Source organism: Microtus oregoni, unplaced genomic scaffold (genome assembly GCF_018167655.1).
Source record: "Microtus oregoni isolate MIOR12 unplaced genomic scaffold, Mior012 000006F_ref0000085, whole genome shotgun sequence".
Classification (NCBI taxonomy): domain Eukaryota; kingdom Metazoa; phylum Chordata; class Mammalia; order Rodentia; family Cricetidae; genus Microtus; species Microtus oregoni.
Window position 1 is genome coordinate 39,755,165 of NW_024543065.1, and position 12,484 is coordinate 39,767,648.

At 40.2% G+C, this 12,484-nt stretch overlaps 1 protein-coding gene across 1 annotated transcript in view; it reads left to right on the forward strand.

Moving 5' to 3' along the window:
- Positions 1-324: 324 nt before the first annotated feature.
- LOC121449794 overlaps positions 325-12,484 on the forward strand; it is an 81,705-nt gene continuing 69,545 nt past the window's right edge. Inside the window, 5 exon segments of the mRNA XM_041654470.1 lie at positions 325-366; positions 7,781-8,005; positions 8,325-8,799; positions 8,802-9,109; positions 10,622-10,849. Coding sequence (XP_041510404.1) covers positions 325-366; positions 7,781-8,005; positions 8,325-8,799; positions 8,802-9,109; positions 10,622-10,849 — 1,278 coding nt within the window.

Consider the following 12,484-nt stretch of genomic DNA (forward strand, 5'->3'; position numbering starts at 1 on the left):
CATTAAGTTTCTTACCTTCTGCCATCTGGAGCATCTGGAGTGTCTGGGTCAATGTGATGAGTTCTGCTCTTTGGGATGAGGCGCTTGCTGGTAGGGCCTCAGCCCAAATTACCTCAGTTTCCGTGGTTACTGTTGCCCCCGCTCTCTGTTCCCCATTTTCCAGGAAGCTGCTACCATCAGTGTGCCAGGTGTAGTCAGCATCCTGAAGAGGGTGATCTGTCAGGTCCGGTCTGGTCCCGTGCATTTCCGCAAGGATCTGGAGGCAATCATGCTGCTCTGCCTCCTCCAGCAAGGGGAGCAAGGTTGCGGGGTTGAGAGTGACCTATGTCCAAATTGCACCCGGTCCGCATCCAGGAGCATGGCTTGGTAATGAGTCATGCGGGCATTAGAAAGCCAGCAGTCTGGAGGCTGTTTGACCAAGGCCTCCATTGCATGGGGTGCCAGGATGGTCAATGGCTGGCCTAGAGTCAATTTACCTACGTCCTTGATAAGGACTGCAATAGCTACTACCATCCGTAGACAGGGTGGCCATCCAGAAGCTACTGGGTGGAGTTTCTTGGACAGATAGGCCACAGGACGCCTCCAGGGGCCCAGTCTCTGGGTCAGGACACCCTTGGCATATCCCTTCCTTTTATCTATAAACAGTTCAAAGGACTTGGTAACGTCTGGAAGGCCCAATGCAGGTGAGGTTAGTAAAGCCTTTTTGATATTGTCCTCAAAAGCCTTTTGCTATTTCTTTTCCCATCTGAACATTGCCCCCTGCTTGGTTAGGGGGTACAGGGGTGTAGCTATCTCTGCAAACCCTGGGATCCAGAGGCAGCAGAATCCTGCTGTCCCCAGAAACTCCCGCAGCTGGCGGGGGTTCGGGGGGTGGGGGCAGGGATGTTAGTGATAGTCTGTTTGTGCTCCTCGGTCAGCCATCTCTGTCCATCTCTCAATTGATAACCTAGGTAAATGACTTGTTTCTGACATATCTGAGACTTTTTGGCTGATGCCTGATATTCTAATTGTCCCAATGTCTGTAGGAGGGCTTTTGTGCCCTCCTGACATTCTTTTTCCTAGGCGGCCGCCAGAAGGAGGTCATCAATATATTGGAGCAATATCAGGGAGGGGTACTGAACCCGAAAGTCTGCCAAGTCCCAGTGTAAGGCCTCATCAAAGAGGGTCAGGCTATTCTTAAATCCCTAGGGGAGCCTGGTCCAGGTCAATTGACCCAAAAGTCCATTCAAAGGCAAAAAAAAGGGACTGGCTCTCAGGATGTAACTGCATGCAGAAGAAAGCATCCTTTAAGTCCAATACAGTGTACCAAATGTGGGATGGTGGCAGAGTACTCAAATAGATTGTAAGGGTTGGGGACCGTGAGGTATATGTCCTCCACCCTTTTGTTAACCTCTCTCAGATCCTGCATTGGCCAATAGTCCCCAGTCCCCGGCTTTTTTTTTTTTTTTTTGGCAGGAGGGGGGTGTTCCGTGGCAATCGGCAGGGAGTGAGAATGCCCTGCTCCAGCAGCCTCGTTCCTTGCAGTAGGCACATTGGTCAATATCCATTTTGGCCCCCTTCAGTTCTCCCAGCCTACCTCCCTTTTTATCTTGTCCTTGAACTACAGTGGCCAGCAGCCTGCTTAATTTTTTATTCTTTTCATGTCTCTTTCCTCCTGATTTTTTTTCATTCTCTGCCATAATCTCTCTTCCTTCAGTAAATCCTGTAAGGTATATCCCTGCAGACCCTCCAATCTTTGTAGCTTGCTTTTAATATCTGGGCTGGACTGCCAAATGAAAGACATCGAAATGCTAGCGGCCTGTCCAGGCTCCTCAGGGTCATAAGGTGTATACATTCTATATGCTTCCTTAAGCCTCTCTAAAAATGCTGAGGGTGTCTCCTCATTCCCTTGTATCACTTGCTTTATCTGAGCCAAATTAGTGGGGTGGTGTGCTGCCCCTTGGAGACCCACTATAAGTAACTGGCGGTAAAGACATAGGTATCTCCTACCTGCCTCCATGGTAAAGTCCCAATTAGGGCGGGTCAAGGGAAAAGCTGCATCAATCTCCTTTGGCAGCTGGGTCGGGCATCCATTGTGGCCCAGGACATTCTTCCGCGCCTCCAAAAAGACTCTTTGTTTTTCCTCCAAGGTCAACAGAGCCTGCAAGAGCTGCTGGCAGTCATCCCAGGTGGGCTGGTGTGTAATTAGGATAGATTCTATCAAGTTAGTTGCTTCCAGTTGTAAAGATCAGAAGCTGAGAATGGCCAGTGCTGTTGCTGGTCATTAGGACCCTCTCGGAGGGGAAGGGCGTGGGAGGTGGAATCAGGCGGTGGCCCGCGTCTGCCCCTCAGTTGATGGGCCATAGGCGAGGGGGCCAGGGATTCTTGTGGGGGCCCCTCGGCTGCCACTGCTTCAGGTCCCTCGGGGCTCGCTGATCCTGCATATGGAGGAGGTTCCTCCGATAGAAGGTCTACGAGGAGAGATTCAGGGTCCGGGGGAAGAACAGGCAGGGGTAAAGTGGGTTTTTACTTGAGGATAGTAGGATATAAGGAAGAGGAGGGGGGAGTAGGGAATGGAGCAGAGGGAAGGGGGGTAAGCGGCTCCCCTCCCGGGTGAGGGGATGCCTTAGGAGCTGTGGGAGTAAGAGGGGGTTGAGGTCCTATGTCGAACATCCGCTCCTTCACCTAGGAAATGATATCAAGGTTAAAAGTGCCGTCCCGCGGCTATGAATGTGGGCCATTCAGATGAACAGACAGTCACCCATTTCTTCTTTCGCACTTCGACCGATTGATTGTTTGTTCGGTCCCGGACATCAGGCCAGTGATCTAAAGTGAGACTTAAAGGTGTTGTTAACGATTGTCTCACGGTACCAGATTTAGACTCGAGTACAAACAGATATACCAAAAACAAAGGACATAAAAACAAAGAAACAAAAATACCAAAACCAAACTCAAAATCAGAAGCTGCGCAGCATTACGGATTCAGATGGAGGCCTCCTGGGAACTAGAGGAGTGGCCTGGTCACTCTTAGCCCCTACGGATACTGGAGTGTCCTCCAGTTACGAATTGAGCCCCAAAGGCTCCAGACACCCTTAGAACGTCTTCTAGGGCTGCGGGGGGGGGGGGGGGGGGAGTCTGAGCTCGTCAGCTCCTTCCCTGGCCCGCCAGATACTGATAGACCCCATCGAATCTTACTGAATGACAGAACAACAAAAGACTTAGACAGACACAGACACAGACAGGGCACTGGCCAGCTTACCTCCCGGTGGTGGGTCGGTGGTCCCTGGGTGGGGGTCTCCAAATCCGGGACGAGCCCCCAAATGAAAGACCCTCCAAGAGTGTCTTTCCTCTGGGGAGACCCTTCCCAAGGAACAGCGAGACCACTTGTACGGATGCAAACAGCAAGAGGTTTATTCAGATACACAGGTACCCGGGGCGACAAAGTCTCTCAGAGGACTTGTGCGCCTTTAGGTCAGGGTAATGGGTTTATATATGTTTTGGGGAGCAAAAAGCGCGGTACAGAAGTGAGAAACGTAGTTACAGGGTTTTTATTCGTCAGTTTGAATGTGGCCGAGTTCAGGTCGGGACAAGGTCTCTAGTTCCCGAGAATTCAGATATGGGCTGCCTTGGCTCTTATCTAGGGCAGACTTCACCGTTCCTCCCCACCTGGGACAGACGGCGCCTAGCCATATTCTCGGTATTCCCATTCCTCCCCCGGCCCAGCCACAGGTGTCTCTAGCTCGTTTTGGCAGCTTTTAAACTGCCCTTTGTTCAAACCCTGAATATTCAGTACAAGCCTTGTAAAATGGCGTTACCAGTGCTAAGTCGTTTAACAAGCTGGGCGGGGGGGGGGGGGGGGGGGGTCTTTTATCTGGTGCTAAGCTGCTTAGCAAGCTGGACGGGGGTCTTTCACTACTAAAGGTGTTTATCAGCTGTAGGAGTTCTTTGGTGGAGTTTTTGGGGTCGCTTATGTATACTATGATATCATTTGTAAATAATGAAAGTTTAACTTCTTCCTTTCCAATTCGAATCCCTTTGATCCCCTTATGTTGTCTTATTGCTATTGCTAGAACTTCACGCACTATATTGAAGAGGTATGGAGAGAGTGGACAGCCTTGTCACGTTCCTGATTTTAGTGGGATCGCTTTGAGTTTCTCTCCATTTAATTTGATGTTAGCTGTCAGCTTGCTATAAATAGCTTTTATTGTAGTTAGGTATGACCATTGTGTCCCTACTCTCTCCAAGATCTTTATCATAAAGGGATGATGAATTTTGTCAAATGCTTTTTTAGCATCTAAGGAGTCCATCCATACCTCCTATAGATCTTTCTGAAAGTAGATAAGTTGTTAAAACATATGCACTCTTGTCAACCCATATTTATTAAAGCGTTATTGAAATAGTCAAGATTAAAAATCAACCTTGATGTCTCTCAACAGAAGAGGAGATATAAAAAATATTTATATAAAATTTTGTGATTTCTAGTGTTCATTCTGGATTTTGTTGAATATTTAAAATCAAAATTTAATATTTAAAGTGTGGTTCTATGATCAGCTGGATAGTTTTGGAATATTGGAATTTAGAAGTTTTCTGTAGGTAGTTTGATAATTAGTTCTCAAGACAACGGAAGCACAAGATTTGGTTAAATATTCTGTACCTGCCACAGATGAAGCATAAGTCCAACTCTCATGCTATTTGGAATTCAATTGTTCTAAGCATGAAGTTGATTTTCTTAACATGAACTTTGTAATACTGTGTTCTGTGTATAACCATGAATTTTGAATTTGTGAGTGCTCTTGAAACAAAAATACATGTCTCACTGTGAGTCACCTTATAAATTTCCTGGCAACATTTCTAAAGACATTAGTATAAACAGATTGATAGAATGTCATCTGACCTTTTTTTTTTTTTCCCAAAAATGGCATCCACCCAGGGGCTTTAATTTCTACAAAGATGATTGATGTCATGAAACAACCTGAACTTGCCTCATATTTGTTCATAACATGGGCTTTAGACATCAGATGCAGAGCCTCTGAGAAGAGTGTTAAAGATCACAATGTGTGAGAAAATGCTTTCAAATAAGAAGAAATCAGGAATGTACAAGTATCTATCTTTGTCCAAAGATTTAAAAGGACTTGGGAATACATGGATGCCCATATGCTAAGCAGATATGAAAGGCATTTCACAATTACACTGCCCAGACATACAGATGGACAAATATTATTTTCCTCTTTTTTTCTCCCAATAATTCCACTTTTTTGGGGGTCAGTTTCATTTTATCTAAGAGATTTTGGAGAAGAAATAAAATGAAGACTAAGAGGGAGTCTTGTTAGCAGTTTGCCCCTTCTCACTTTCATTGTAATAGTGCATTGGCCTATGGAAAAAGAGTATTTAAAGAATATTTTGAATATATAGTAAGTTACTTTGTATGTTGTATGAGGTGTCATCATGAATATTTCATTAGGACTAGATGATGAGTATCAGTACAATGGCATGGATTCTTTGCCCTGTTGTCACAGCCTGCACATCAATAAGCAACCCCAATTCTTTTAGACTGGAAGCTGACAAGAAAGTACTCTCTACAGTGTTCCATCATATATAGCCATCTGTCTCACAGTTTCTATAGCACTGTTGCAGGACAGGACTTATTAAATGAAACCCCATTTTATTTCAATTAGTATCATCCTAAGTGGTCCCAAGCAAATTGCCATAGAGTAAAATCAACTGATGGACATTCATCAATGTGTAGATTCTAAAGCATGTGCTAGGGTGACTAATACTTGTGACACACCTAGCTGTGAAGAGTTTTCCCATAGACATACAGTTACTCTCTTGAATGATCTGCATGAGGTCCCATTATCCTGAAACTGCATCAAGACTGGAAGTAAGATACTGGTCTATTGTGAACATCATATGTGTTCATATTTCTCCATTCCTCATTTACATACATGTAAAATCACTACTCTTTAATCTCAAAGTTCACTTCTTCTAGTTTTGCTAAGAAAGGAATTACAAACTGTGAAATATATGCTTACATTCTTTGAAAAGTGTGATTGACACTTCCCTTGCCACTTCCTTGATTGACAGCCCTGGTGTGTGATTGTTAGCAACACATTAGAGAGGGAATAGGGCAGTTATATACTAGCACATCTTTGCCATTATTTTAAAACAAAGGTATTGTCTCTCTGTGTCTAAATTGTTTATTTTCTGACATGTATTTCCCTTAAACCTCTTATATTTTCTTTCAGTAATTTTGATAATTATAACTGCCTATTTTAGTAATGTGGGTACATTTTGACTTTGTGGATTATTAATAGTTGTTATCAAACACAGAATTTAGTCCACTGGGATACTCTAACTGTTCAAGAGATATATGTTTCTTAATGTTTTGGTTAAAAGAATTAGTGTTTGAGCTTCACAAAATCTAATCCCAAATTCCTGTTATGTGTTACTTAAATTTTCAATGACACTTTTTCTGTGTGGTAATAAAAATATTCAAAAATTATTTTTACTTTGAAAATAAAAATATAACTATAAGTAAATACATAAAGGTGTCAGAGTAGTACAATATCTAAGTAGGAAACAGATTTATTTTACTCTGAGTGAATAAATTAGAATTAAAAAGCATGATTGATGTTTATTGGTCTGATGATATGAAATGACTAAGAAAAGACAGAAGTTACTGCTCTTCCAAAATACATAAACACAAATTAGTATTATTGCCTCCCAACTTGTTGCCTAATTTATTACAAAAAAGCCTCATGAACATTTTCCTCACATTTATACTTTATTGTTTTCTATTTTACAAAGATGTTAGACTGGCATATACAAACTTATGTAGCATGCTATTGTTGTGTTAGTATAACTGGACAGGTGGTCAAAGCTATTTTCTGGTATAAAAATTGTATTGGTGAGATATTCCCAGTGTGAACATATGACATTTTCTGTAAATATAAAGTGGATGAAGAGTACATAGAAGGTAGTACATGGCCTTAATCTCTGCACTAAGAACCCAGGGCTTGTGTATCTATGTACATTTGGTGCCAGTCTGATCTATAGAAAATTATTGTTCAAAACCTTGAAATCAATTCTCTATTTATGACCTACATAAGCATTAATACTGTCCACATACATTGGTTGATACATATATACAGCTTTATAAAATACATCTCTGGTATTTGAATTCATTTAAATATAGATCTTAAAAAAGGTTTTACACCTCCATTAGATAAACCAGAAAGAAAAAAAAGAACAACATAAATATCAAAGTTATATGTTAACTATAATGCCCACTGATTATAAAGAATTGAAACCACAAGAACCAAACGTTGTCCGGACTATTGGGCATTCACCGGGCATTATTTGAGAGTCTTATCTAATTCAGTTAATTTCAAAAAAATATGATAAACTCATAGGCTCACATGTCACATGAATTTTTCACACACATTGCTCAGCAATTTCAACGTGAGTATACGAATAGGTTTATTGTTTGGTTAAAGCCTCTGCCATTATCTTTAAAGTAAGCACTCAAAAACTAGAAATTGAAAACACACTCTTTGAAAGGTGTTGATGGCTCATCTTATTTATGGAAGATGCTCTCTCATGAACCTTTAAAGCTTTTGCAAGCTTCCAGCTACTTATATTATTCTAATCTCAAAGCATAGATCATTTGTATCAGTATTGGCAGTGGTTAGGAATACTTACAGCTCAGAATAGTACATCCATTGACTACATAGAATCATCTGTAGATCTCTGTAAATATTAATTCCCATACCCTTTTATAGAACAATAACTACACATCCAGTCTGCATTGGCCTTAGCTTTTTCCATGGTTGAAATCAACAGGAACCCTGATCTTCTACCAAATTCATTATTCATATTTGCATGCCCAGAAGGTGTTTGTGCAACTGGGACAAAATTATATAGTCACTTGCAATTTTCTGAAGAATTTAGTGATACTCCAAATTACATCTGTTATGAACAGACTATGTGTATAGTGGTGCTTACAGGACCAAATTTGGCAACATCTGTGATGGCTGGGACCATGCTCAACCTCTTCACACCTCAACAGGTCAGGTTTTATTTTGTGAGTTTGCAAGAAATTCTGATTCTGCTGTAATAAGTCGTAGATGCTAAGAAGATTGTGAGGAGTATACCACCTTCAAATTTGTGTTAAACAGTGTAGTTTATGGTTATTATTCAGTCTTGATGGAGCTGCATTTTCTTTTTTTGAAACTGAGATGAGGGATGAACTAACAGATAACAAGTTTTTAAGGAACTCTTGACCTAAAGTGTGTTTACAAGTTCTTATGTACGTGTGCTCCCTCATGCTGCTCCCTGTGTTGTAGGTCCTTCAGATTACCTATGGACCTTTCCATCCCATCCTGAGCAATCATGAACAATTTCCCTCTCTGTATCAGATGGCTGCCAAGGACACATCTTTAGTCCTGGCCATGATCTCTTTGATGCTTTACTTCAACTGGAACTGAACTGGACTGGCTATCTCAGACAATTGAGAGGAGAGATGGAAAAAAAAATACAGTCTGCTTTGCTTTGTGAGTGTGATCCCAGTCGAGATGCATTTATTCTTGACACAAGCTGAAGTTTATTATAACCAAATCATGACATCATCCACAAATGCAGTTGTCATTTATGGAGACCCAGAGAGTTCTCTAGCTGTGGCCTTTAGAAGGTGGCGATCTCTAGGTTTACAGAGAATATGGGTCACCACCTCACAGTGGGATGGCACTACAACTAAGAATGACTTCCCATGTAATTCATTCAATGGGAAAATAACTTTTGCACACCACCATTCTGAGATTTCTAGTTAAAAAATTTTGTGCAGACATTGAACCCTCTCAAATACACTGATGAATTCCTGGCCAGGCTGGAGTGGATGAGCATGAACTGCAATGTCTCAGTTTCTATGTGTAAGACCCTGAAGTATTGCTTATCCAATGCCTCATTGCAATGGCTCAAGGCACAGACTTTTGACATGGCCTTTAGTGATGAGAGTTATGACATATATAATGCAGTGTATGCTGTGGCCCATGCCCTTCATGAAATGCTTCTTCAGCATGTACATAATCAACCCATGAATAATGGAGAAGGACATTATGCTCACTGCTTGAAGGTAGTGTTTCTTCTTTTGAATGAAATTTGATGTCATCAAGGTCAAAGTCTTTAAGTGTCTCTCTAATGTCCCAATTTAATGGATTGTGGAGTATTTAATAAAATAGTAAGATTTCTGGAAATTGTTCCCAGTAGTTATATAAGTCTTGAAGTTGTATAAATCTTAATGCAAAAGCAATGGTGTGGATGGCACAATTTGAAAAAGAATCATACTAATTTTGTTACAGAGTACCTGACTATCACCACACCTATTCTAATACTGTAGGCCAAGTCCTTCCTCCTTAATCCTCTTCCTAAAGAGAATATGAATCCTTGTATATTCATTGTCAAATGTGTGATAATCCATATATGAGATGATTTTCACTAGTGTTCTAAACTGAATCTGCTCACACTGTAGGAACTTGGGACCTCATTTCTCATCCTGAGTTAAATAATTACACAGCAAACAGTTTCATCCTTCAGTTAAGGGCATACATTTGTTTTTTTTTGTTTGTTTTTGTTTTTGTTTTTTCTTTTTTTGGTTTTTCGAGACAGGGTTTCTCTGTGGCTTTGGAGCCTATCCTGGAACTAGCTCTGTAGACCAGGCTGGTCTCGAACTCACAGAGATCCGCCTGCCTCTGCCTCCCGAGTGCTGGGATTAAAGGCGTGCGCCACCATTGCCCAGCAAGGGCATACATTTGTATACATAAGTATGAATATACGTTTCTTCTTGTGTATGGTTGTATGGTTGTGTTTTGGGTATCTCTGTTTGTATGTGTGTTACTATGTAAATATGTGTTTCTGTATATCTGCATATCTATATGTATGCGAAACTAAACATAAATTTGTCTTCTATCAATGTCTTTCTGAATAGGAGTTTGTTTCTGTGAATAACTTTCTGTGTATTTTTTTCAGTGCATGTGTTTATATGTGTTGAACTGCATGTTGTGTATTATTTGCACATATGTATATCTTTGTTTGTCTGTGTCTGTCTGTCTGCCTCTCTCAATCTGTCTTTGTGAGCATAAATCCCTTTATGTCAATACCTCTCTGTGTAAGTGTTTTTATCTGTGAATGTCTCCCTGTATGTAATTGTACATTCAAGTGTGCATGTACTTCTGGGCGTTGTATGTGTTTTGTAGGTTTGTTTTTGTGTGTCTGTTTTGGTGCATATTTCTCCTTGTGTGTAGCTTTGTTTTCAGGTGTGAGTGTTGGCATCTATGTGTATGTCTGTATAAAATGTATGTAGCTGCATTATGTATGTCTGTATGGATTTGACTCTCTCTTTCTCTCACTGTGTCTGTTTTTCATATCTGTGCTTGATATCTGCATATATGTCTGTGTTTCTGTTTACGTTTTTTTTTCTTAAAGAACTTAAATTCTAGGAAAATCATGAAAATTTTATTAGTCCACTTAATCTATTGTTATATCTCCTCTGGACACCTTCAATAATACTGCCTTTAAAATGAAATAAAATACATTTTGTGGATTCAACAAAGGACATACACATTATGGAATGGTGTGTCTCTTTCAGCTGCACTCCTTTCTGAGGAAAACATGCTTCACAAATCCTGTTGGAGACAGAGTGATTATGAACCAGAAAGAAAATCTGCAGGAAGAGTATGACATTTTCCAGATTCGGAATTTCCCTTATGGGCTCAGACTGAAGGTGAAGATAGGAGAGTTTAGCCCACATTTTCCACAAGGTCAACAGCTGCATTTATATGAAGACATGATAGAGCATGCAACAGGAAGTAAACAGGTGGGTCTGACTTAACTGCATTATTTTGCATTACACAGCAGTAACAGGGACAATGGGATCGATTTGTGATGTTCTGTAAATTACTGCAAATAAATAGTCACATTACAGAGTATTTTCTGGCTTCCTATTTTATGTTTTTACATTTCCTTTTTCAATGTGACAGTTCATTAATACTATGAGGATTTTAGATACGCATACAATGAATTTTTTCATTCCAGAATATCTTTCTGATTTTTAATATACAATGTATAATGAGTGTCACTACTGTTCTATATTGTGTCTAGTAAAGAGAGCCACTTTTTCTTGGTATAATTATGATGAGTAGACAGTGATTGTCATCCTTTTTGCGGAAATTTGACACAGGTGTTGAAAGACTGAAGGTAACTCTAAGGGAAAAGTATCACATACAAATCACTAATATTTATTAGATAAATTTTTATTAAGCATTTTTACCAACAGTTCCTAAATTGCCAACATATTGAACCATATATTAAATTAATATTTTCATAACTATGAATTATAACTTTATTCATTTTTTTGGTTTTAAGTAGATATGCATACTTTGTATATATGTCTGTGTAAGACTGATATGTATGATGTCAATGGATACATATCTGTTAAAGAAATTGCTACCTAGAGAAACTTTGCTTGGTCCTGTATATTCATTCATATTTTACTCAAACCAAAGAGTGTGTGTCTAGTTACCTTATCTGTGTGGGGGAGAAAGTATTGGTAGTAAAAGAAATGGCTTTTTGATGTTTATAAATGGTGAATTCCATTATGGGTCTAAAGTATGCTATAAGTGTGAATTCTGATGCGCATGGTTTTAAGATATCCAGTTCATACTACTCCAGTATTATGTGGCTTGAAATTTAAAGTAGTTAATTTCAGTAAAGTCGTCAAGTTAGATCTGAAGTCAGATAGCCCAGATAGTATAAAATCTACAAAATAATATTCTATCTCAGAGTGATGAGCAGAGTTATTATCAGGGAATAAAACATCTGGACTTAAATTATAGTCAATGACTGACACATACATTCAGGGAAGAACAATGATTTTACAAGTACGATCTTTCCAAGACAAACTGAGCATGGAAAATATCCACTGACAGAATAGAGACCTGGGGAACCTTTAGAGCCAACCCCAAAATGGCTCCGTAGTTATCTTCTTCCCTGCTATGATATCCATCCTTCCTCCATCTCCACCCTCCCACTCCCCCAAGCTCTCCCCACCCTCCCCTTCTCCCTTCTCTCTTCCCATCTCCCTTTCCCTCCATCCCACCCCGACGCTCATGTTCCCAACTTTGGCCTGGCATCTTGCCTGCTTCCAACTTCCAGGAGGATCGATATATGTTTTTCTTTGGGTTCACCTTATTACTTAGGTTCTCTAGGATTGCAAACTATAGGCTCAATGTCCTTTGTTTTATAGCTAAAAGCCACTAATGAGTGAGTACATATCATATTAATATTTTTGTGTCTGGGTTTGCTCACTCAGGATAGTTTTCTACTTCCATCCATGTGCATGCAAAATAGTACTCTAATATGTATATATTCCATACTTTCTTCATCCATTCTTCCATTGAAGGGCATCTAGGTTGTTTCCAGGTTCTGGCTATTACAAACAATGCCGCTATGA